The sequence below is a fragment of the Centropristis striata genome, chromosome 14 (assembly GCF_030273125.1).
Source record: "Centropristis striata isolate RG_2023a ecotype Rhode Island chromosome 14, C.striata_1.0, whole genome shotgun sequence".
NCBI lineage: Eukaryota > Metazoa > Chordata > Actinopteri > Perciformes > Serranidae > Centropristis > Centropristis striata.
Genome location: NC_081530.1, coordinates 6,664,756 through 6,691,882, shown reverse-complemented (window position 1 = coordinate 6,691,882; position 27,127 = coordinate 6,664,756). Strand labels below are relative to the sequence as shown.

General features: G+C 37.8%; 1 protein-coding gene and 1 gene segment (V, D, J or C); both read left to right on the top strand.

Annotated features, from left to right (window-relative positions):
- Nucleotides 1–2,968: 2,968 nt before the first annotated feature.
- Nucleotides 2,969–22,364, top strand: si:dkey-240h12.4 (death-associated protein kinase 2). The gene is made up of 12 exons (XM_059350807.1): nt 2,969–3,232; nt 9,927–10,112; nt 10,720–10,941; nt 13,543–13,681; nt 13,776–13,905; nt 16,882–16,930; nt 17,340–17,366; nt 17,669–17,821; nt 19,433–19,478; nt 19,558–19,647; nt 21,068–21,154; nt 21,580–22,364. The coding sequence occupies exons 2-12, from the start codon at nt 10,051–10,053 to the stop codon at nt 21,658–21,660; spliced, it is 1,086 nt and encodes a 361-aa protein (XP_059206790.1). The 5' UTR covers nt 2,969–3,232; nt 9,927–10,050; the 3' UTR covers nt 21,661–22,364.
- Nucleotides 22,365–25,745: 3,381 nt separating this feature from the next.
- Nucleotides 25,746–26,236, top strand: LOC131985241 (Ig kappa chain V region 3547-like). The segment is given in 2 exon segments: nt 25,746–25,802; nt 25,907–26,236. Coding segments are annotated over 2 exon segments (387 nt in total).
- Nucleotides 26,237–27,127: the final 891 nt, after the last annotated feature.

Sequence of the window (27,127 nt, the reverse complement as noted above, 5' to 3'; positions counted from 1 at the left end):
ACCAAAGAACACCATCCCCATGTCAAGCATGGAGGTGGAAACATTATGCTCGGGCTGTTTCTCTGCTTAGGGGACAGGACGACTTCACCACAGTGAGGGGAAGATGGACTGGGCCATATAATGTGACATTTTGGGTGACAACCTCCTGTCCTCAGCCAGGACACTGAAAATGGGTCGTGGGTGGGTCTTCCAGCATAACAATGATCCAAAACATAAGACCAAGGCAACAAAGGAGTAGATCAAGAAAGAGCATGTTAACCCTTTGATGCACAACATATTGACACCCCTTCTAATGCACAACATGGGTCAAAAATGACCCACATTCATTTCCACATCTTCAACTGTATCAACAGCTTACTAACTAATTACTTGTACCTTTCTGACATGAACTTACTCTCAAGGTAAGCTAAACCTAATACAATTTTATGTACAGCTACACTGTAAAAATGTCCCGTTGTTTTTACAGAAAAAAACTGGCAGCTGTGGTTACCAGAATATTTCTGTACAAAATAATTAGTAATTAAAAAAAAAAAAAAATTTAAGTTGTAGATTATACCGCCCTTTACTGCTAATCTAATTGAAAACCAGTAAATTAACATTCAATTATTATTTATTGTACACTGAATACCAGTAAAATTTACAAGTTGTTCTGTAAAGTTGTTTACATTTGTACGGGATTTTTTGCAGAATTTTTCTGGTAACCACAGCTGCCATTTTTTTCTGCAAAAGCAAAGGAATTTTTTTTACAGTGTATCTTTCAAACTTATCAATTTTTTTGTTAGGGTAACGTTAGAACAATTGAAAAGAAAGACTTACGTGTTCCAGATGTGTAAAGGGAGCTGTGCTGAGCTGTAAATATGTTCCTTCTCCCAAACAAATACATTTTTCCCGCCAAATTCTATTATAAATGCATGCGGGTCATTTTTGACCCATGTGTATGAACTTGAAGTAGAAGTACAACAGCTGTGCTTGTTCAAAAAGAAGGAAAGGAAAAGATAAAAAGGATGATTTGTGCTAAAAGAAACCAAACAAGATATTTACTAAATACATGGAATAATAACTGATAAAATATATTTATTTCAAAGATGTATAATAGAAACACTCAGCCATACATGAAATAACATTGAAAATGGATATGGGTGATTATTGACCCATGTTGTGCATTAGAAGGGTAGTGACACGGAAAGGGATTTTATTCAAAGATTAATAAAGGAAAACATAAAATTAGGATGTATGATCAAAGGTTTCTCCACCAGTCATGTTTTGTTAGGGGATCAAATCACTTTTTCCACTCAATCAAATTGAAATAAATGTATATATTTCATATAATGTGAATTTCTGATTTTTTTTTTATTTTGTCATTGTTAAAATAAAACTACCATTAAAATTATAGTATAGTTATTTGTCAGTGGGAAAATTGAGCAAGGGGATCAAATAATTATTTCCCTCATTGTAAATATACTTTAAGAAATTGCTTTTTGCAATGATGAATAGTTGGTTTGGTGTGGAAATACTTGGCACAGTACACCACAAAATTTCTTTGAAATCTGAATCAAATTAGATGAACCACAGAAACCACAGTTACCAGATTCCGTTTTGAGCATTGATGTTCTCACAGTTGTGAAACTAATGCTCTCATTTGTACATGTAGGCTGTCAGCTCTATATTAAGGTTTAAACTTTCCTTCCTGTTTTTGGAGAGGTGCCATCTGGGGTTTCATATTGCTCGGCTTTCTCCCTTTTACTTTTTGCGCATGGTGACTTATGATCCTCCATCATAATGTTTTTGGGCTTCAGGTCAGTATTAACCCATTACGCTAAAAAAACAAAAAAACAAACAGTAGTAACTGAAATCATGAATAATTGTCAAATCAACCCTATAACACTGTTCTTGTCAACAAGACTATGGCAAAACATGTTTATCAATGGATGTATTTATTATTTATTTAGAGTGAGATTAGGAATATACAATATAGGTTATTGTATATGGCCCCATAACATTCAGATGGTATGGGGCAAAATTTGGTGTAACCAACATGAGAGCATGGATCCATCCTGCCTTGCATCAACAGTTCAGGCTGCTGGTGGTGGTGGTGTAATGGTGTGGAGGATATTTTCTCAATCTCAATCCAGTACAGCACCTTTAGGATGTGGTGGAACAGGAGATACACATCATGGATGTGCGGCCAACAAATGTGCAGCAACTGTTCCATGCTATCATGTCAATATTGACCAACATCTTGGGCCGGGCGATATATTTTTTAATTTGATATGGAATTAGACCATATCGTATATATCGATATAGTTCAATTTTTTGTCTTTCTTTATATATAAATACTGCCCTTACTAGGGTTTGTCATATTTAGTTCTTTTGTAATGTTCATTATTCTTTTCTCATACAAATATATTTATTTCTGAAAAAGATTGGCCTATTTTATTTCATAGGCAATTTTTTTAAAGATATCTTTTTATTTAAATGTGCACTTTATGGAGCTTTGATTGAAAAAAAAAAGGTTCTCCTGGTGTTATACAGTATTTATGTTCACTTAAATAAACGATTTAAATAAAACTACTTGTGACATGTCATATTTGGCTTTAACTTTGACTGAACATTTGCTCTCACTTTTGATTTAAAAATATCAGGATATATTTTGTATATCAATATTCAGCCTAAATATATATATAAAAAAAAGACTTTTGGTCCATATCGCCCAGCCCTACCAACATCTTAAAGGAATGTTTTCAGCGCCTTGTTGAATCTGAAAGCAAAAGGGGATCCAACCCGGTACTACCGAGGTGTATCTAATGAAGCGGCAGGTGAGTGTAATGCAACGTCCGTATGTTTTTTCGAGCTATTAATTAACACTGACTGCATCACAATAAAATAAAAAAAGACAGCTTTTATTTTGAAGGCTGGTTTCAGTGCTGATATCACGAATCAGTTTGGTGCGTCAGTGATACAAATCATGTAAAAAAAAAAAACCTGGAATGTATATGCAGCAGAGGTACACGCCTCTACATGTCGCTAAACTCAGTTTACGGCGAATCGGACATGACATCAAACTGTGAATGCGGCTGTTTTCCGCATTCCACAACCGCCGGTTATCCTCCGGGCCGCGCACCGCGCATCACGCATCACGCACTGTGGGACATAGAAAAGGAGAGCTGGCAGCAGAGTATGGGACACACGGTTCATGGGAACAGCTGACCTGGAAGACAAGCAGTTTCACTGGGTGCGTACGTTTTCTTTCAAAGACCACTTCTGCATTCATGTCAATGGCAGTGAGCAATTCCGCGTTGCGCTTTTATGTTTTTAAAATTGAAACGCACCTGCTATTACTTTTAACTGCGTCACTAATGAGATTACAAAGTTTTGTCTTATAGCACACATTTGAGCGTTTTTTCCTGCGTAAACTATGTCACAACACGTTGATCACAAATGATGCAGGCTAGGACTCGTGTCGAACCAGATGATCAGGTCTAACGCACGTTTCAACTAAGGAATTATTCTTGCTTAAACTAGGGCATATTTCATCTGCTACATTAAAAAAAGTGTTGTATTTGCAACATTAATAGGACAACTAAGTATTTAATTATTTTTTTGTTTCATGTTGACCACTACATTCCCCTGACTTCCTTCTTTCATTCTTCTTTCTCTTTCTTTCTTTCTTTCTTTCTTTTATTTTATGTTCACCTTTTTTTAAACAAGAGACCCCCCCCCATACATTTTATAAATCCAGAAAGGACCCGGTTTCCCCCCGAACAGTGAGTCTGAACTGCCATTTCAACTGTTGTGGACATTTTGGGGATGCAAATGCAAAAATGGCATTAATGTACAAACAATCTATATTAAGCACACTGTAAAAAAAACAAAAAAAACCAACTGTTGTTTTTACTGTAAAAAAAAAAAAAACAGAAGCTGTGGTTGCCAGAACTTTACTGTAATAATAACGGTGCAACTTTTTGAAATATTACGGTGAAATGATATTAGCACTGTTAATTTCCCGTTTAAGATTGTCATTTTATTCCATATTTTACCATAAAAAATAAAAAGTTTTTCCATCAGAAGAAATGCTGTTCTGCCATATAATTGACAAGAAAATACTTTATAAATGCTGCATGAATTAAATATTTTACCATTAAATATTACAGTATATTTCCATTAGAGATATGGTGTTTAGTACATTTAACAGTGAGAAAAAGTATTTTTACAAAAAAAAAATGGTGGCTTGTATATATATTACAGTATATTCTTTCTACAAATATGGTGCATGTATTTAAAAAAAAACTGGCTGACATACATTTACGATGTTTCATTGTTACTGAAACTGAATTAACCCATTTATCATTTTACGGTCTTTTACTGTCATGGTTTAGCAGTTTTTCACCGTAAAACCATTTTTTACAGTGCAACGTTTGAACTGATGATAGATGTGTAAGGCTGGACAGTCGCATAAGCTGGCAGATTTTAAACAAGATCTTGTGGAATAAATGTACAGAAGTGTCACAGCTGGCAGAAACTGTTCTATGGATAAAGCCACTTCAGTGCCTTGGGAAAACATAAAAACACACTTTGTCTCCAGTTTTGAGCTTTACTTGCATTCAGGCTGCATTAACAGGGTAATATGGTTTACTTCCTTATATGTAACTGTGAACATATAGTGTTCCTACCCTCGACTCACTGCAACAACAGGCAGCTGCAGTTCTAAACCGTAACTATATTTATGACTACTGAGTTACTCAGCCTCTCATTTAAAACTTTTTCTTTTTCTTCTTTGACAGAAAACCATTGAACTCAACAACATTTGCACTGATTAGGCTTCAGTTTGTGTTTTAATAAAAAAAAAAAACTGAAATTTTCAACATAAATATGTCTCAGTCTAACTTGATAATAATAATAATAATAATAATAATAATAATAAACTGTATTTATTTAAGACTTTTTAGAGCCAACAGTGGTTGAACCAGTATTCAGACATTTCAGAGGCAACAAGATAAATAAAAAACTAATAAATAATCCAAAACTAAATGGAGTAAAATGTCCAACAATAAATAAGATACAAACAACAACAATAAATAACTATTATAATAATAATAATAACACAGATCAGACATGTAGTCATGATTCTCCAATTCCATCACTGGATTAGACTTTTGATTTTAAGGTGATGATTTGATTAAGCTTTTGATTTCAAAATTTTTTAGCACTGGAAGCTAGGCCATCACTTTGGATTTGATGATTTTTTTTTTTTTTACAATGGAAATTGTTTAAGCAGTGTGCTGAAATTATTAAAAGCCTTCTTATAATGATACGTTTTAAAGTGGATTTTAAAATCCATGTATCTGCAGCCTCAGATCTCCAGGCATGGAGTTTAGAGTCTTAAGCCGGGACTTAGGAACAGCTGGCACAGCCTGCCTGAGGATCTAAGGCTCAGTGTAACTGGGAGCTGAACCATGAAGCGCTTTACAGGTGATCAGTCAAATCTTTAATTCTAAAACTCTGAAATGATCCTTTCAGCTGGAATTATAATGTTCAACAACTGAACAGGAGTCAGCCTGGGCAGTTTTATCTGAATGCTGTCACCTTTCATTTTCCTCATTTCTTCCTTAACCCTTTATCAGGCAAAGAACTATATTTGGTAACTTTAGGTATTTCGAGAAAAAAGTTGTAAATTTACTAGATTAAAGTGGGAAAAAAGCAACCCTTTCTCACAGATTCACCACTTTAAATCTCATAAATCTGCGCATTTTTTTCTCGTAGATTTGCCCCTTTAATCTTGTAAACTTTTTCCTCAAAATATTATTTTCGTATGTTGTTTTTACACATTCTGGCTGTATCTGTATCTAGCTGTATCCTCTAATATTCTCTAGGGTTAAAATTTGGAATTTGCAAATATTTCAATGAGTGCCCTATTAAGGGTTAAAGTTGTGAATCTGGGAGAAGAAAGTCGCTTCTTTTCCCCACTTTTTTCTCGTAAATCTGCAACTTTTTTCTCGCAGATTTGCCACTTTAAGTAAATTTGCAACTTTTTTCTCGAAATATTACCTCAAGTTACCAAATACAGTTCTTTGCCTGATAAAGGGTTAAACGTTTGGCAAGTCTGTTTGGGGCTTCAATGAGGGCTGAAAATATGCAGTGCCTCTGTCAAATGACTTCTGCTCTGCACTTTAGAAGCATGCTTATATATCATATCTATAAATAGTTGACATTAGCATTTATGACAACCCAAAAACACTAAACAATCAACAATCTACAATGTCATTTAGCAGACAAGACCTACCAGTAGAGAGTTGCAGTAGTCTAAGCGAGATGTCACGAGGGCCTGTGCCAGGAGTTGTGTGGATTGTTCGGTCAGGTAGGGTCTGGTCTTCCTGATGTTGTACAGGGTGAATCGACACGATCTGGCAGGTGAAGACACATGAGTCTTGAAGGTAATCAATCATGACACCCAGGTTCCATGCAGAGCTTGCGGGCACAAGTTGCATGGATCCAAGCTGAACATTGATAGGCTGATTTAGGTCTGGGCAGGCCGTGATGACTAGAAGCTCCGTCTCAGAGAGGTTGAGCTGGAGGTGGTGTTCTGTCATCCAGGTGGAGATATCAGCAAGACAAGCAGAGATACGAGCCGAGACTGTGAGGTCATTAGGTGGGAAGAACAGGAACAGCTGGGTATCGTCGGCGTAACAGTGGTATGAGAAGCCATGATTGGGGATGATTGCGCCAAGTGAAGTGGTGTAGATTGAGAAGAGAAGGGGGCCTAGCACTGACCCTTGAGGCACCCCAGTGGATAGGTTAAATAGTTTAGACTAAACCTCTAACATATCTTTTCAGCAGTGCCATGTGTAATGTTGGATAAATACCATTTAGACTGAGTATTTACATTGACTACAAACATCCCACCTAAGAATGGACTCAGGTCATGCAAGGGTGCCAACAGGCTGAACACTAACGTAAAAGTGGTTGCCAAGCTGACAACCAGCCGTCAGCTTTCCACTGTTGAACTGCAAATGTTGCCATTTAAGTCCTATTTTCTATCCTAGATTTAGAGTCAGTATAGTCCTGTGCAGTTATACATAAGTTTAATAATGACGAAATGTGACATAAAAGAAGTACAGTAACCGAACAACATTTTTTGAAGTTTGTTTTAGATGACACTTTGACAATTTGTTTTAGAATAAACTTAAAGCTGCTATAACATAATATTCTCGCAACACCTAATTATTACACACAATAGTTGGCACTACTTTTGTGGGAGGAAGTGCTTCCGTTATTTGAAATTTAATCAATCAATTTAAGCAAACTTGAAACTTTTTGAAACAGGAATTACCAAAACTAGTCGTTTAATCAACTCTCAGCAGCAAACAACAGCCAGGCACATACACAGTGTCCCTTTCTTTCTCTCCTCTCCCTCCTTCTCTTTTATTTCGGCATCATCAGGCTCCACATTGACTCGCTGTGACTGAAACATCTCTCTCGCTCTCCACCACGGCCTCTCTAATGAATTAACACTGTAATTCTCTCTGGGCGTACAGAGGCGTGTGTGAAGTACTTTTCGTAAAACAACATATTTACACAATTGATGGCGTTGATGCATCACCCCATCTATTGTGGTCCCTTTTGTTGTTCAACCCCTCATTTACAATGATGTCGAGAGTACAGAGAACACAAAATGAAGAACGAACGGCACAGACAAAACACATGAAAATCATTAAAAACAGTTGCAGTGAAAGGCAGAGTTATTGGTTATCATAGTTTTAAACTGGCCCATAGTGATACTTGTGCTGAGTTTTAGTGAATGTTGTAAGATGTTCCAGGTAGATGCAGTAGAGCAGCGATTCCCAAAAGGGGGGGCCCGATCCCCAAGGGGGGCGCCAATGATCCACGGGGGGTTGCGAAGCCCTCTTGATTTTAAGGGACGTAATAAATCTAATGTGTTAAATATAGATGAGTCAGCATTTAATTCATTAGTGGGACAAAAACAACTAAATAAGGGTTACATTAAAGGTTTATTTATTTATTTAAATAGAAAAATCACTTTAGAAAAGTTTAAAAATAAAGGCTATATCGCGAGAATAAGGACATGTGTAACATCCCTCCTGCAGTATACACAGGTAACCTCACCTAGTGGTAACCTCACCTAGCGGCAACCTCACCTAACAACAGAAACACAGAGTTAATGGGAAAATGGCGAAGCGTCAGGAAGACGAAAATGCTGAATATCTCAAAAAGAAAAAGAGAGGGTACCATGAAAGTTACATTGAGTTCGGCTTCATAGAGGCAATGGACAATGGGGGGGTCGCCAAAGTTTACAATGGTAGAAATGTGGGTCCCTCAAGAAAAAGGTTGGGAACCACTGCAGTAGAGAAACTGAAAGCAGTTTTTCAAATTCAGTATTTGTCCGGGGAACATTGAGCATTAAGCAATCACTAGAGCGTGTTGGATAGTTACTATGTGGCCAGTTTAATAAAGTGCTGAGGTATGTTGGCATGTCACCCGTCAAGACTTTATAAATGAAGAGGAACCAATGCATGTCTCGTCTGATAGATAAAGGTGTCCATCCCACCTTGTTGTATAGGATGCAATGATGGGTGGAGTAACTGTCACCAGCGATGAAAATTTTTTGATGGGTTTGTAAAAGAGCTGGAGATTAGGTCAATGTGATAATTGTTTTGCTTTTGCTTTTGCTTTTCTTAAGGCAGAAGTGCATTTGTTCCTTGTTGTGGCCCACGCTTTGTCTCTTGCTTTGAACATCAGTGCAAGTTCAGTGGTGAAGCAGGGGCTTGTTCTATTTTTAACTCTATGTTTTTATGTGTGCAGGACAGCAGTGGCGGTTCTACACAGGGGCCTACAGGGGCCACTGCCCCTGCCAAGAAGCCCTTGGCCCCTTCTGTGGCCCCTGTGTCAAATTAATATTTAAATGATCAATTTATAACGATGAATGACGGAACAATTCTTACCTTTTTTTTGTTCAAACAATATCTCGTTGTGCACAAAAGGAACCCAGAATGTGTCCATTGTATAATAGTTTAATTGTGCAATAAAAGCTTGTGTATATAAAAGAAGATCATTCTCACTGGACTGCACTTTCAAAATAAAAAAAAAGTAATTGTGCACAAAAATGAGAAATGTCATTGTCGTGCAAAAATAATTATTGTTGGTAAGTCTCATTGTTTCAATCAGTGTATTTGTATCTTCCAAATATACTTAAATTAGATTTTTAAATGAGCTAAAATAAAGGTTTTGAATGCTTAAATATCATCTCTGCCGTTTTTTTAATGTGCCCCTCTGATTAAACACTGGCCCCTGCTTGGCCCCCACAGTAAAACTGGTCTAGAACCGCCACTGCAGGACAGCAGATGTTCAAGTTAATTGTGAATCTGAAGATAAAAAAAAAAAAATTAAACTTGTGAGTAACATACTTGATCTGTCATCGGTCTTTACTCTGATTCGGTCTTCACTCCGGATTTTGCAGTGAAGTTGTGACGTATTAAATCAGTCTGATCAGCTGCAGCGTCTAATCAATAACTGATATCCCATAACAGAGCGTGTCGGCTGGTGAAAAGACTTCTGTGAAGGCAGCTCTCATGTTTCCTCACCCATTCCTCCTCAGAGATCCCTCCTCAATCCTCACTCCTTAAAGCACAAATAAGAGCTTGGAGTCGAAACAAACAACTCCCAGTTCAATCAAAGATGAAAGAACAGGGAGACATCAAATAAGTAACATGAGATGGTCCCACAGTGTTACAAAGTATTTAGTCATTGTCTTAAAAGCTTTGTTTGTCTGTCCTTGAGTTAATAAATCCCATAAAAGTGATTGTTTTAAAGGTTTCCTTTAGTGTTTTTTGTTTGTTTGTTCCTATACATAAAGAACAACATATTGTATGGAAATATGTATTTTCTAACATGTTACTGTTATTCTTACTCAGGTCTAACTCTGGTGTATGTGGAGTTTGGAGGAGCATGAATTCTTTCTCTCTTGGAGTTCGCTGTTAGGCAGAAGTGGACTAACAAAAGACCAGGAGGACTTAAGGAGACGAGAACTGAAGCAACATGGCAGTCTTCAAACCTGAAAATGTGGAAGACTTCTATGAGATTGGGGAAGTTCTGGGAAGGTATGGATATATTCAAATGGTTATTCTCTGCAAAGGTTTATTATCAAAAGGAAAGAGAGCAAATTCATAGAGAGATATTGAGAACAATATATATATATATATATATATATATATATATATATATATATATTTAATTATCATCACTTTATGTGTGGAAAATAGTGTATGCATGGTTTATTGTTATTTATACATATGGCCCCAGATGTGTATTCTGAAAACATTACTTTTGCAAGGAGACATCCATTACCAAGGACTTATTTGTCACTGTGTTACTGCTCTGTCTTCATATTGAGCAACTAAATGTTAATATGGTTATGATTGACACCCCAGCATGGATAACAGAGTACAGCACCAAATCATAGAAAATGCATTGGTGTTGGCCGGCCCAGCTATCTTTTAAAAGTGTTTTGTTCATTTTTTTTTTTTTTTCTAATGTGGGAATATCTTTTGTGCTGATGCATGTTAAGTGTCACTTTTGAAATGCAGTGCTGTTTTGCAGGTCGGTCAGGGCTGCTGCAGTTAAAACAATTGAAATGAAAACACTATAAGCATATCAAAACAACACATTCTTAATGTTTACTGTTAACTATGTCCATGCCCCATCCAGTGGGCATTTTGCTCAGGTTCGACAGGTTCATGAGCGAGCCACTGGGACTTGTTGGGCAGGAAAATTTCTGAAGATCCGGAAAAACGCATGCAGCCGTCTGGGCCTGGAGAAGACCAGTGTGGAGCAGGAAGTGGAGATCCTCCAGGCTCTACAACACCCCAACATTGTGACCCTCAAAGACGTTTTTGAAAGCCGAGCTGAGGTTGTGCTCATTCTAGAGCTGTGAGTTAACAAGAGTGTGTTGTGTGTGTGTGTGTGTGTGTGTGTGTGTGTGTTTGATTGGTTCATGTGGTTTTCCACCAGGACCAATTTAGTGTGCATCTGCGTGTATGGTGTGTGTCATTAGTCACGGCATTGCATCGTGGGAAGGTGTGAGAAAAGTGTCACTAAAAGATAAATAATGGCTCTCTTAATCTAATCTTATCTAAATCCATTACTACACGTTTTAAATCTGAGGCAAACATTCTGTCATGACCTTTGATTCTGTTGGATTCTGTTGAAAGCAAAGTTGAAATGGAGACATGACTTTTTTAGCAGTAGGTCAGGGATGAAAGCATTAAAACTGTATGCAGACTGCAGAGGGTCCTGCAGAGACTCAGTGATGGTACTGCAACATAAGCCCATTGTATCTACAGGATGAGTTCAGGCACAGCACTGTGTACTGTACACGATATTGGCTTTATCAAAGTTAAAACAGATTAGAAGAGCAAACATAATCCATTTTCCAAAGTGCCTGTTTGGGTACAGTTGGATAAATAATGACGTTGATATGCTATGATTCACAATACTCAAGTGAAGTATCCTTTTTGCATTATTATTTTAAAAAGATCACTGTGATTTTTCTTTCTGTACCAAACAAATTTTCTTTTTCTCCAGTCTTTAGAATATGATTTGTAGGCTCGGATTCTGTGCAGCACCACAATACATCGCTCCGAATGGTATTTTGACACATAGTTTGTCCTTAAAAAAATAATAAAATAATTAAAATGCAATGTAGTTATTGCAGTAGTTCATATCATGACTTTGATAAAACTTTAAATAGTTGTGCAGGCCTAACTTCATGTAATTTGCTACCTGCAATTTGCTACCTAAGTAGGTCTAATCAGATACATAACTGAAATCACCTCTTTAGGTACACAAGGCTTTTAATTTATAATCATGAATCATATCTAATAAGTTGATCATAGGTTGTATATGTAACATCAAATTAACTAAAAACCACAGCAGTTAAATAAATGTAAAAACTGTAACTTTTCCCACTGAAATGTAGTGGAGTAGACCTGTAAAGTCTTCCTACTAATTTTCCAGCACTGGGCTTGTTAGACCATCTGCTGTGGCTGGCAGGAGGGTTGGACCTCAGCAGTGAATGATCGGCTCTACTTTTAATGTGTCAAAATCAGAATCAGAATTGTTTTAATAATTCCCAGGGGGAAATTACTTTCATTACAAAGACTCCAGTGCGAAAACATTCCAGAATAAGAATTAGGAGATACATAGGGGTTAGCACTCTTGCCTCACAGCAAGATCGGGTTTGGTGACTTTAGAATACCATCTCTGCTTTTTGCAGATGATGTGGTTCTTTTGGTTTCAACAGACCGGAACCTCCAATTCACATCAATATCATCTATGTGTATTGAATAGTAATTAAAGAAAAGAAGAAGGTGAGCAAGTGATTCCCTAAACTGTAATCAGTTAAGCCTGATTTCCACCGGGCGCGTTACAGCAGTGTCACGTCAGCGTCGCGTTCGCCGTTGCAAATAGGTAACACTCTAATCAATGAGAGCATTTCCACCGGGCGCGCTGCGTAACGTTACAGCAGCCTCACGTCAGCGTCTCTACGCGAGCATTAGGTAGGACTTCTAGTTCTCCGTGAGACGCTGCCAAACCGCATAAATCTCAACACAGCAGATCGCACCAGACAGGAAGTCCGACTCAGAATCAGTGTAAAACACTTCTGCCCCCTTTCAAAATAAAACACAATACGCAGTTCATGCAGCCTAAAACTACTTCACGTCAACATTATGTTATGACCGGGGCACCAGATCAGCAATCAATCAATCAAAGGGTCTCAGAGGATCAGCGACACGGACGACAAGAGACTGATTGTTGAAGTGGAACATCATACAATCATTTATGACATAACATATTGTTTTTATAAGGATAGATGGTCAGATCAACAGATCTTTCATGTCAGAGAAGCAAAGTAAGCTGTTGGTTGTTGTTGTTGTTGTTTACTTTATACACACAGTTTATCCATAGACTGTATAAATAGAGTTTAGAGTTTATCACGGGATCTTGCGGTCTCCCGTATGGTCAGGATTATCGCGTTATCTCGCGTGTATACGACCGGCTCGCTAAACTGACGTGACGCTGCTGTAACGCGCCCGGTGTGAATTGACGCCGGGCAGAAGACGCAGCAAAACCGCGGTGGAGCCGTACTGCTGCTGTAACGCGCTCAGTGGAAATCCCCAGTTACAGTCACTTCTTGCTTCACCTCTGACTTCCTATCTATAGTTATGTAAAGTTTTCCTGGTAATGACAGATCACTGTTGTTTGCTAATGGTTTTTTTATGGGGCAGGTGTTGCTGTGATAAGCTTGGCTGTGTTGGTACTGACCATCGCACCACTGATCTGAGGAATGCTGACCATAAGTCTGATAGAGTCGTGACACTGCTGCATGCCATCACCACTAAAAGAGTTTATGGCAAATGACATAGCAATGTCCGAAACCCCTAACTTTTGTGTTATTATGTCCTGTACAGGGTGGTGGGTAAAATATGAGACACACTAAACTATAACACACATTTCTGTTTCACGTTCCAGTGTTAGTGGAGGGGAGTTGTTTGACTTCATTGCTGAGAAGGAGAACCTGCTGGAGAGTGAGGCTATTGAGTTCATGAAGCAGATCCTGGAGGGACTGGGATTCATGCACGGCAAGAACATTGTCCACTTCGACCTCAAGGTGCCAGTAAAGTGCTGCAAATGTTAATGTTTGGAAACACTGCTGTCAAGTAGAAACCTAAGATTCCACCATAACATTCTTGATCTCTTATCAGCCAGAAAACATCATGCTATCAGACAGAGTGACACCACACCCCAACATCAAACTGATCGACTTCGGCCTGGCCCACCGTGTTCATCAGGGGGAGGAATACAGGAGCTCAAGTGGCACTCCACAGTACATCGGTAAGGATGACCAGACCAACATGGTCTCACAGGAATCCGTGAAATAGCCACGGATTTGCTTAACTCAAAATCTGTGGAATAGCCACGGAATCACTCAAATTTCCGTGAAACTGACACGGATTTCGCTACAATGCAAGTTAATGACAGTCATATCCTGTGGCTATTCCAACATACAAAGTGATTATGTACATTCACTGAGTGAATATTTAGAAAATAAAACATATATTTCTCGCTAGAAATGTGATCAAAATCCATTTTTATGCAGAAACTAAGTCAAAATCTTGATTTTTTTCACTAAAAATGAGAAACTGAATGTTTTTTGTTCTGACCGCCGGGACCTTGAAAGTCACGTGACTTGGAACAAACCAATAGGAAAAAATATCCATGGAATAGCCACGGGATATGACTGTCATTAACTTGCATTGTAGCGAAATCAGTCAGTTTCACGGAAATTTGAGCGAATCCGTGGCTATTTCACGGATTCCTGTGAGACCAGGTTCACCAGACCATAAGCATGCAATAAGAACTGCACACGGCAAAAAAGGGGTGTCTAAAAACAAGATAAAAACACTAAATCTGAGGGAAATGATCTTGCTGCATGGACAGATAATTTCACTTGACAAGATTTCTTAAATTAAGATTATTAAATCTAGAAATAAGCATGTTGAACACTTAAAATAAGAAATTAACTCTTAAAACAAGATAAATAATTTAACACTTCTCAATCAAGTTTTTTTTTTGTCTTGGTAAGAAACAAATAATTTGCAGTGCAGGTATAACTAAATCCAGGGGTCTAAAGACTTTTTTGTGTCCATGTACTGGTTTCATGTAACTTTGAAGCTTATTGGTATTGGTATTAAAGATGTTCTTTACCTGGGTCAAAGAAGGGTTTGCTGCACCATGTGATGTATTTGGCACTTCTGCCACAGCCACAGACAGAGCAGAAATAAAGAAATCAAACATTGGCCACTTAACCCTTTATCAGGCAAAGAATTTGGTAACTTCTGGTAATATTTCGAGAAAAAAATTGCAAATTTAGTAGATTAAAGTGGCAAATCTGCGCGGAAAAGGTTGCAGATTTACGAGAAAAAAGTGGGAAAAAAAGCAACTTTTTTCTCCCAGATTCACCACTTTAACCCTTAATAGGGCACTCATTGAAATACTTGCAAATTCCAAATTTCAACCCTAGAGAATATAGGAGGATATTACATACAGCCAGAATGTGTAAAAAAAGAAACATATGATAATAATATTTTGAGAAAAAAGTTTACTAGATGGAAGTGGCAAATCGACGAGAAAAAAATGTGTAGATTTGTGAGATTTAAAGTGGTGAATCTGGGAGAAAAAAATTGCTTTCCCCCCACTTTTTTCTCGTAAATCTGCGACTTTTTTCACACAGATTTGCCACTTTAAATCTCTTAAATTTGCAACTTTTTTTTCTTGTAGATTTGCCACTTTAATCTAGTAAATTTGCAACTTTTTTCTCGAAATATTACCTGAAGTTACCAAATATAGTTCTTTGCCTGATAAAGGGTTAAATATGAGAACATTGTCAATGTGACCTGTTAATGTAAACTGAGCTGACTTTCCTTTTTATTAATTTATTATTACATTTACTGTACAGGTTACTTTAAAATGAGGAAGTTTTCAGTGTGTTTCAGTATTATTTTTCCTGACTTCCCCTCTCCAGCAATGTACAGTTAAACTTGGCTACTTTAAATTGTGTATAGTCATAGGAACATTAGGGGCGTTTTTATTTATTCATTTAGGGCGGGGAGTTTTTTAGGACTTATTTAGAATATGATGGATAATAAATTCTTGCTATAATCTGTCACAGCACAAGTATAGGCAGATCTACATTTAATTCTGTCTTGAACACAGAGTTTTATGGTACTGCCGTGCTGCTCGGTTTATGTTTGTGCCCTGTCAGTGTCCAATTTTTGTGCCACAACATCTTCAGTTATATTGAGAGAATGGTGGGACTGAGGTCGAAGGCAGCAGCAATACCAGATCCAGATCACAGCAGGCTGGTCACAGCTGGAGGCCTCAAAGGGGTCTGAGCTCAAGGTGGTTCTGGAGATCCTGCATGACTTCATCTGATTTTGTCTGAATCTGGCCTGATGGCACCCTGCAAGGCATTAGGAATAACTACATAGAATAGAATAGTTTAAAGTCCTTTGTAGTTGCTTTAAATTATCTTAACAAATATGTGTATACACTGCAAAAAAAATGTAGCCACTGCTTTAATCTCACATCAGATCTTGATGATCAAATTATTCAAGGTGAGAATCTTAACTGATGTTAATAAACATGTATATCAGTTAAGGTTCATTATTCATCATCATGTGTAATTTGCTGAGATCAAAATGAAGAATCAGTCAGGAAGGATAAGGAGAGAGAAATTGTCTCTGGCCACCACGTGCAAAACCTTTCTGATTTTGAGGGTTGTCTTGCTTTTGCCTCTCCATTGTAGCTGTTGTCACTTTCAATTACACCAAAGCAGGTGGAATTGATTCACAATCACTCATTATTCCTAAATGGACATTTTGATATCTATGAAGTTTAGCTGACTTGGTGTTATACTGTAAGGATTAAGCGTTCCCCTTATTTAGTTTGAGCACTGTAGTTACTAAGATGATGTGAAACTGACACTGGGTGTGTCTTCCAGTTACTGAAATATATGTTTCAGCTGTGGAGCTGCTTGCAATGTTTTTGTTGTTTAAATGGATTTTAGATTCTGCTCACTCATAAACAATGTTGATGGATTTAGATATCAGAGTTGTTTTACTGGAGCTCTTTGCTTTTGCCTTTTTTGGTCCTTCTTAATCGGTGTTTAATCTGGTGACTAAATCCTGTTAACATGTCCCTAAAGTGTCCCCCTTTCTCCATTTCTCCTTTCCTCTCTTGCTCACTTTTTCTTTCTCTCTTGCTTTCTCCCTCTCTCACTTGCCCTGTCTCTCTCTCTCTCTCTTTCAGCCCCTGAGGTGATCAACAGTGAACCTCTGGGTGCAGCAGCAGATATGTGGTGAGCATTCTGCAGTTGTTTGACAACAGAGGCTGTTCTAATCATGATTTCACAGAAATACATTTTGTATTTCTAAAGCATTTATGAATTATCTTCAGTATTTCTTCACTGCTCTTTCAAATCAAAGTGGCTTTTTTGGCTTAATCTTTGTATATGGGATAATTCTTCTTAGTGACATGTTCGGACCTAGTCTGAGTCCCTCTTCCTGCACATTATCTTTTTTATCTTTTTTTTTATTATCGATTTTTTTAGGATTCTCAGTCTCTTGACATTTTGATCACTGGGTGACTGAGAAAATGCCCAGACAGACAGTTCAATACTGTATGTCTTGTGTTTCTCATACAGTAGTGAAAAAGTTGAAACCACCCATGTGACCTTTTCCTCTTTCTTGTGTTTCTTTCTCCTCCAGGAGCACCGGAGTTATAACCTACATACTGTAAGTTGTTGTGTTTGGGTTAGGTTGCATGTCAGTTCTTGTAGGCATAAATATGTTGTTCACTTTTATTGATCAGAATAATGGCTCATAAAGTAAACTGTCTGACGCTATTTGATTCCATGTGAGTTCCACCCCAACAGTCTTAACTCACTGACATGTAGATCTTTTTCCACCATGGGTATTTTACCCTTTAGCTTCAAAATTATCTCTTTTGAGCTCTAATCAGAGCTGAATAACACCTGTTTTGTTGGGTTGAGATCAGGACATATTTTAGTTTGACTTGCTGTGCACTCTGCCTTCAGATTGAGCGGTTTGTCACCATTCCAAGGTGATACTGATGAAGAGACTCTGAAGAACATCCTTGTCATGAACTACGAGTTTCCTCCACATTATTTCAACATGGCAAGCTCCATGGCCAAAGACTTCATCCAGAAACTCTTGGTGAAAAACCCCAAGTATGTAGTAATGGTACAGTGTTTGTCTTGGGTAAAGTTGGGTACCGTTCATATTTGAACCTGGAACGTGTGTGTGGAGGAGGACAGGACAGAGACATTAGCGACCATAAATGATAATAAACGTGGTAGATAGCTTCAACGTGCTGTAAAACTATTACCGTGTCGTCCAGATGTCATTAAGTACCGATTGATTAAACATGAATCAGTACCGACGCAATTCGGTTTGGGATTTTTCATTAGTTTCAGTTTTAATTTTGTTGTGATTTTTTGTTTTCAAATTCATTTAGTTTTAATTTGGTTTTAGAGTGAGTTTGCTAGTTTTAATTAGTTTTTATTTTTTGGAAACTCTTAGTTTTAGTTTAGTTTTTATTAGTTTTAGTGTTTTGTAATGGGGTATTTGTTGGGTGTGAGATTCAAAAGGGTCACAATAAATGTTGCCTTTATTTCCTTTATCTGATCCATCTCAGCCCTAATAAGTTTACTGAGTCATGAGGTTTTATGACTAGATGAAATAGGTGAAAAAAGTTGACAAAGACGTAAACTAAGGACATTTTTACTCTAATTTTAGTTAGTTTTAGTTAGTTGTGTAGCCACACAATACAGTTTCAGTTAGTTATAATTTTTTTTAAAAACTCTCGTTTTTATTTTATTTCAGTTAACAAAAATGTTTTTTCAATTCTAGTTTTTGTTATTTTGTAAGTTTTCGTTAACTATAATAACCTTGGTCAGTACCTTTAAATTTAAATATACAGTGTGGTACCCAACCCTAGTCATGGGTAATTGAACATAAGATTTACTCCCGAAGTATAGCTTTACCACAGTGGTAACTGGTGTTTGAGAGTTTCTTTCTACACTGGCTGAATGGAACAGGACACATTATGTACAACACTGATTCTAAAAGGACTTTATAAAGGTAAATCAAAGTGTTATCATTTGCTAAATTATCACATTCCAAAAAACTGGCATAGTGGCATGTTTAACACTTTGTTACTCAGTAAGTAATTAGTTACTGAGGACACTAACTGTTGGAAGTTTTTTAAAGTGAAATTCTTTCCCATTCTTGCTTGATATACAATTTCAGTTGCTCAGCAGTCTGGGGTCTCTGTATTTTGTACTTACTAATGCTCCACATATGTATTATCAGAATGAGACAGGTCTGGTCTAGAGGCAGGCCAGTTTAGTACCTGCACCTGCACCTGTAACCTGTGCTCCAGGGATTTTTGTGGCCGAAAGCAAAACCAGTTTTAGAGGGGAAAAATTAACTTATTATCAATTTGGCAGCTGATATGATGAACTTTTGAGTTTAAATGAAATGAAATTAAAATCTATGTTGATTATGCACAGATTGTGCACTGATATGACTCTACAAACGTACAAACTTTAACTTTTTTCTCCAACATCCTTTAACATTACAATATAAAACAGTGTCGATGTGATATTTAGCTGACAAAAAATTACACAAACAATTCTGACCTTATAACATGGTGTGCTCATATTTTTCCAGTTCCGTTGTGCAATTCCTGCTGCCAGCATTACCTCTGATTAATATAGAGTATCACTTATTTCTGTCCTGATCTGTTGTCATTACTTCTGTGTTGATGTGTATTGCAGTGATAGAATGACAGCTGAGGAGTGTCTGCTTCATCCTTGGATTAAGGTAACTACAAGTCTTCTATCAGTTTAAGGCATGCTGCTGAATGTTACTGTGAGTTATAAAAAGTTGTCGTCTGTTTCAGCCAATCACACGCAAACAGTTGGCCAATAGGAATCGATCCTCAATCAATATGAAGAACTTCAAGAAGTTCAACGCCAGAAGGAAATGGAAGGTGAGTCTGCATAAATATGCCATACCAACATGAAAATATGATATGTGTTTTAATTTTTTTATTAAAGAGTTGACAGTAGAGAGATGGAAACAAATGAGGGAGAGGAGAGATGAGACAAAACATGACACAAAACACAAAGAAGGGATGGTACGAGCTGTTTTGCAGTCCATGTCTGGAAGCCCTTGGCTACCATGGCACCCCAATCAGTATTTATTGGGTTTCAATATTTTTTTTTTTTACTGAAGTTGCTCTTGTTTCCCTGCAAATGTAATGTGAAAGTATATAATTTGTTTTCTTTCTTTACTGAAGAGAGTCCATCAGTGTTTTACCTGTGATGCAACTGTGCAATACTCTGTGTGACAGCTGTGTCAAGTGTTAGAAAAGAAAGGAAGGTCAACAAAAACATGAGTGTGTTGTTGCAAACAGCTTGCATCCTAGATGTACATTTTTGGGGATAAGGCAGTTTGTGGAGAAGTTATAGAATCTGGCTTGTAACCGGAGGGTCGTCATCATTTTCAATCCCAGGACTAACAGGTTTTAACCTGGCTAACGCCAGATTATATCTCAAATGAGATATAGTCTGGAGACCACCTATTCATTTCTCCGTAGAGGAGGCGTGGTTTACGATCGCCCAAAGCCGTTTATTGGGCGCTTAGAATGTCTATCATAACCGTATGTAGCTCTTAGCCAATCGTATCACAACAACCGGGGTCTCGCTAAACCCCCTTAGCTTAGCCACTAACAGGGCTAGTTGGTAGATTAGGCTTTTGCCAAACCCTGTTGGAAGCAAGGCTAAAACGTCCTTTTTGGTGGTGATAAAGGAGTGTAAAGCCAAATGTGTTTTTTCTTTTAAAATAAACCTTTTAGAACACTGTCTACAGCTAGATGGAAAGACAGCTTTGCGTCTGCTGCAGCCATGTTGGATCTGTAAGAAAACTACAACTTTCCGTCTGTCCAATAGTACGCGTCATCGTCTTGCCGTCCCTCCCCGTTCTGTGATTGGATCCCAAAAGCAGGGCTAAGAATCGGCTATGGACACCATGCAGTTTGAAACGAAATCGAGCATGCAAGGCAGCATGGGTATACAAGGCTCACTGCTCACCCCACTGCTCCCTGTGCGCAGAAATGTACTGCACACTGCTCCTCAGCATGGTGTGGTCACTGGTAAAGGATGGGTTAAATGCGGTGGTTGAATTTCCCCGTTGTGGGGCTAATAAGAGAGTATCTTAATCCTAATCTTAATCTTAGAAACATGAGTTGGTCCTGAGCTAATGTGAATAAAGACACAGTTGCTCTAGTTGTGCACCATCCTAGTCCAACCCCGAACAACACTGGAGTGTTCTGGTTGGTCCTCCCATTGACTGGCAAGCTTTAATCACCACTGTGAAACATTGTCTCTTCACCTCATTGCCCCCTCTAGATGTCCTATAACATGGTTTGGATGTGTAACCGGCTGGCACATCTGAGAGTGCTGTGTAAGGGCAGCCCGGATCCAGATCCTCTAGAGGTGAGACCAATTTCAATTTATTACATTATACTTAAGTCACACACACAGACTTTGGACAATTTTAAATCTTCTCTTAAGACTCATTTTTTCTCCCAGGCTTTCGAACCTGTGTGAGAAGAAAGTTGTTTATGTATGTTGTATTGTACATCTCATGCCATATATATATTTTTTTTATAATAATAATAATAATAATAGAAATTGTCTTGTATTTTTATTTGTGAGTTTATTGTTATTCAATTATGTATCTTGTATTGGATTGGATTTTTTGTTTTTGTTATTCAGTTATGTAAAGCACTTTGTCACACACACACACACACACACACACACACACACACACACACACACACACACAATTGTGCAAATTTATGTGAGACCTAAATGTTTGCCTCAAATTTAAATCCAAATGTCCTGATCCTTTTCTTCAGAGACAATGTGAAAGCGATGTAGAGGACACAGAAAGCAAGCCTGCCTCTCTGCTGCGTCGAAGACTCAGTAGCAGCTCATAGAGCTGAGCAGAGGAAGGCAGAAGAGTCAAGGATGCTCAGCAGAACAGAACGGTCAAGCCCATAAAGGGAAATAGAGGACAAAATATTGTAAAGTGGTCCACACTGTCTCAGAAGTGCTTGGGTTGGTAGTGTCCAATGAGTTAACACTGCCTCATCTGACGAGCATTTCCTTATGAAAGACCTTCAGGGGAACTTCAACCGAGCTGCTTTCAAGTCATTGTCACTGAGGATACATGTCTTTAAGGATTATTGTTCTGAAGTTTAAAATGTATTCCTGTTGCTACTGATTTTGAGAAACTTGTTGATAACACAATGTGAACAGAAATGCTTTAGGTAGAACAGTATTTCTTCAAAACAGAATGTAAAATAAATTTGATGTCCAAGTCTTCCACTACTTTGACATGAATGGCAATGTTGTCATCTATGTTCAGCCATGAAATTCTGTGTTGTGATGTAACATGAGTGCACAACACATAAAATGAGGAACAGTAAAAAATAAAATTAAAAACTCTTTAACAAGTGCTAACTGAAAGGACTTTTTTTTCATAGCTCTGGCCATCACTAATCAGTTATGAAAACATCGTACCCAACAAGTACATAGCTGAGATCCTGAAACAAAGTGAAGTCAAGTAACTTGAGTAGTCAGGGAGGTTGAAACAAACCTCATATAAAACAAAGATTACATTAATCCAATAACACTTTTTCTTTGTTTTGGAAAAAAAAAAGGGTTACGCTTTATAATAAGGTCCTTAATAACCATTAATTAACAAGTAATAAGGCATTGTTCTTACTTTACATCCGGTAGCTGCAAAAAGCATAGTTAACTTATAGTTAACGTATAATAAATGAGCAATAAAGTATATTTTAATATCAATAAACAAACACAATAAGATTAATAAAGGCATGGCAAAGACATAATGGGTGGGTCATGGGTGTTTGTAATGCCATTATTAACACTTATATAAGCTTATAAACACAATAATGTTAATAAGCATCTTGTAAGGACTCACAAGGGCCTTATTACTTGTTAATTAATGGTTATTACAAGGACCTTAATATAAAGCGTTACCAAAAAATGTATATACAGATATATTTCAATGTTTTAGACATTTTTACATCATCACAAGCTTCATCACTGCTATGAAATGGTTCACACCTCCTGTCGCTTGTTTTTTAGTATTGTGAATGTCAGGAATCATTTATAAATATTTTCTTTTGCTAACATTAGATATTTAATTAGGACGTTCATACATAAATTAACACAGTTTGGTTAACGCCGTCTGTTCTGGCGAGACTTTGTGTAAGGCTAATGATCTAATTTGCCAGATCTGAGACAGACAGACTTTTGCAATATGACAGGAGAACAGAGACCAGTTAATGAACAAACATGGACAATTTGAGATGCACAATAATAATAAAAAAAAGGAATCTAATTGTGATTATTTAACTTACACACAAGTTGTGATATGAATCACAACATTGGAGGGGAAAGTTCATTTCTGCATCATTATTATTTTATTTTTTTTGAAGAATATCAAACAACTTAATCATGTGACTTTTTGACATTGGTGAAAGTTCAGCAGCTAAACTATGTTTGTATACTAAGAAGAGCTTATAGAAAGACATTATCATAAGTATGAGAATATTTCCATTTGATGTTAAAACACATGATCCCACACTGAACACTGGACCTGTGTTTATATATCTGCATTTATTCATTCATTTACTGAAACATATTGAACAATACCTTCGACATTTAATGCAGCGTTTGTGAACAAACATATTACTGTTTGAATAATAACACACAGGCTGTTTGGACTGTTATTAGAAGCCTATGGGACTGAAACTATTAAAGTTAGAGATGTGTTATGGAGCTTCAGTGTTTAAGAGCTGCTGTAAGGTTTACAATCCAGCAGATGTCACTGTGCTGCTGCTGAGAATGAAGCCCCAAAGCTTCACCAGGCAGAAGTTAATACAGCATGTGGACATGGACACAGATACACTCTACATTCTCTCAGCTTTATACAGTGTGTCCACAGAGTCACATATTACACAGCACCAGGAAGTGGAGAGGGTCAACTCCTACAAGTACCTTGGGGTTCAGGGAGGCAAACCAGGAAGTGCCTTATGCTGCATTCTACCGAAAATTTCCAGCAGGGGGCGCTAAGTGTGGCTGCAAAAACATTTCTGTCCATTAATTCCAATGCAAAATGAGAAAACTTCTCACTTGATTTATTACCTCAGAGTATTTTTTAAGACAACACTATGGTCTCAACCGCTAGTAAAAAAAATCTTCTTCAAGACAATTTGATGTTAATAGTTCAAATAATGGCCCCATTTAGATTTAGATTTGATTTAGACCAGATTTACACCTCAGCACACCTATTCACAATAAACACTGATAGCCTCTACACTAACATTAACACCAAATTAGGCCTTCAAATACTTACCACCATCTTCAAACACCATCCAGACCCCAACGGGACGGACAAGGAACTTTTACAACTCATCAAAGTCTGTCTTAATAATAATAATGATTCCCTCTAATAACCAATTTTACCAACAGTTTAACAGGACAGCCATGGGTCAAAGATTTGCCCCCTGCTATGCCAACCTCAAAATGAGCGAGTGGGAGCATGAAGCCCTAAAATCCCCTCTACAATCCACCCTTTACCTTAGGTTTTTAGATGATATTTTTGGCATTTGGCCTCATGATCCTTCCACATTTCCAGAATTCATAAACATCCTAAATAACCATCACCCTTCCATCATAGTTAAGTACACAAAAAATACAACACATATCAACTTTCTCGCCACCACAGTTTTCTTCAAGCCACCAAACACACCCTACAAAACACTACAGACTAAAGTCTATTTCAAACCAACAAACACATGCATTACTCCATAAATCTAGCTACCACCCTAAACACACATTCAAGGGTATCATCACATCACAGCTCACTCGTTTTTTTTCATCCAAGATTTCTACTCAGCTGCTGGTACTCTTTTCCACAGCCTCAGAACCAGAGGTTATTCCAAACGTTTTCTCTGTTCCATCAAATCTGCCTCTCTCTCCCCACCATCTACCAGCCCATTCTCCTACTCGAACCAGGGTCTGTATCCTCCTCTCCCACTTAACCTTGATCCCCCACCCAACCCTTTTCCTAAACCCAACCACACCCCCCAAAACCCTGTTCCTGACCCTAACCCTGATCTCTTCCCATACCCTAACCCTAAGTCTCACCCCCATTCTCATCCCCAACCTAAACCTTTTTTCACCTCCAACCACCTCGTTCCTCTCTTTCCCGATTCCAATCCCCACCCTCTTCCTTACCCTAACCTTAACCATCCCCCACCCTTAATTCCTGCCCCCCCCCCTTTTTTTTAAAAAAATAATGAGTATCATCTATAGGCCTTTATCTTTCATATAAGCCATTTCTGATTCCAGCTGATCAACTACGAGTTATTATTTGTTGTTCCTACAACTTGGATAAGCGATAAGACTTATGTCATGCCTTCAGTGTTGATTTATGAAAAGGCCATTTGAACATGACTTTCCCTTATCCTTTTTGACCACAATCAACTTTTGTTATTTTATTATAACATTTTTAATATATAACATTATCACATTGTGATTATAGAGGTAGTGATCTGAGATTTTAGTAAAATTCTACCAAATCTCACAATTATAAAACATCCCTCATTATAACTTACAAACGTGTAGATTTGAAATAAAATGGGATGTCTTCTTGATTAAATAAAAATATAATTGGAAAACATTTGCATTAAAATGTTTTAGTTACAGAAAATAAATGCCAGCATCAACAAAAATAACTTAATTTCACTATTGAAATATTTTAGTCTTATGAGAGAGAAAGAGTTGCCGAGAGTAAAACAAGAGTAAAACATGAGTCAGTTCATTACTGAGAACACAATCAGAGCATTTCCATAGAGAGCCACTTTGCATCAGCAGCACCATGCTCCAGTGCTCTGGGAGAGTTTATAGTCCTGAGAGTTGAACACTGGATGACTGACAGCTGTCCTTCATGACAACAGAAGCCACAGAAATCCTCCTCATCAAAAACATGACTTTGATCTGCGTCCTCATCTGGACTCTCCTCTGCTGCTGTTTCACAGGTAAAGTCCAGAGAATCAAACTCCTCTCCTCTATGAACATCCGTCCCTCTGAAATGAAGCTGACAAAACCATGACGCTGCTTTATGTTTCTGTCTCTGTGTCCTCAGAGTCCAGAGGACAGTACACTCTGACTCAGCCTGGAGCAGTGAGGTCTGCTCCGGGAGGCTCCGTCTCCATCAACTGTAGGACCAGTCAGGATGTTTATGCTGGGAGCAACAACCACGAATTAGCCTGGTACCAACAGAAAGATGGAGGAACTCCTAAACTGCTCATTTACATAGCTAGCACTCGTCAGTCAGGGACTCCAGGTCGTTTTACAGGCAGAGGATCAAACTCTGACTTCACTCTGACCATCAGTGGAGTTCAGACTGAAGATGCAGCAGTTTACTACTGTCAGAGTGTTCACATCCCCAACAGTCAGTGGGTGGGCACACAGTGAAAAAGCGTCGTACAAAAACCTCCCTCAGTCAGACTGAACAGAAACTGAACTGACTGCTGCAGCTGGAAGCTACTGCAGAGACTGACACACTTCACTGGACAAACACTGTACATACTGCACACACACAGCGCACACACACACACACACACACACACACACATGCTCACATGTTTAATTTATTCTCACAGACCTGAGAAACAATAAAACAGACTCTATTACAAAGACTAAATTCATTATAATCACTTCAAATGACTTTTAGAAAAGCTATTTTCCCAGCTGAGGCACTTACAGCTGCTCATCCCAATAATCATGAACCAGTATATCTGTAGACAGAAAGTTACCTTGTCACTACTTAAAACCTTTCTATTATTGTTCCTGCTGCCTTCAGACTCATCACACATTTGTTGACATTATGTAAACATAACTACATATGACAATATGTGAGACAATATTAGACCTGCAGCAGCTGAGGCATGAATAAGATTTCACTATAATAAATCATTGAGGAAAGTAGAAAGGACAACCTTTGTCTTTGTTGAAAATATAAATTAAGGTTCAGGTTCTGGTTGCTGCAGAGGCTGATACACTTCACTGAGAACACAGACACACACTTCATTGATTTAATAGAAACGAGCTATGAAAATCCTGTATCTCCACGACTCATTTCATTGAGCACTGAACCTCTGGTGTCTTCCATCAAGAAATGCATCAATAATATTGGAGTCCTCATCTCAGAGTCACACATCATGAATCAGCCTTTATGCAGACGATATACTTTAATACATCACAGAATCCTCCCCCTCCCTTCTTTTACTCACTTCATCTGATCAGTAATCAAAGCAGGTTTCTTCCTTACATGAAGTAATCTTTATTATTTGAAAGCATGAACAG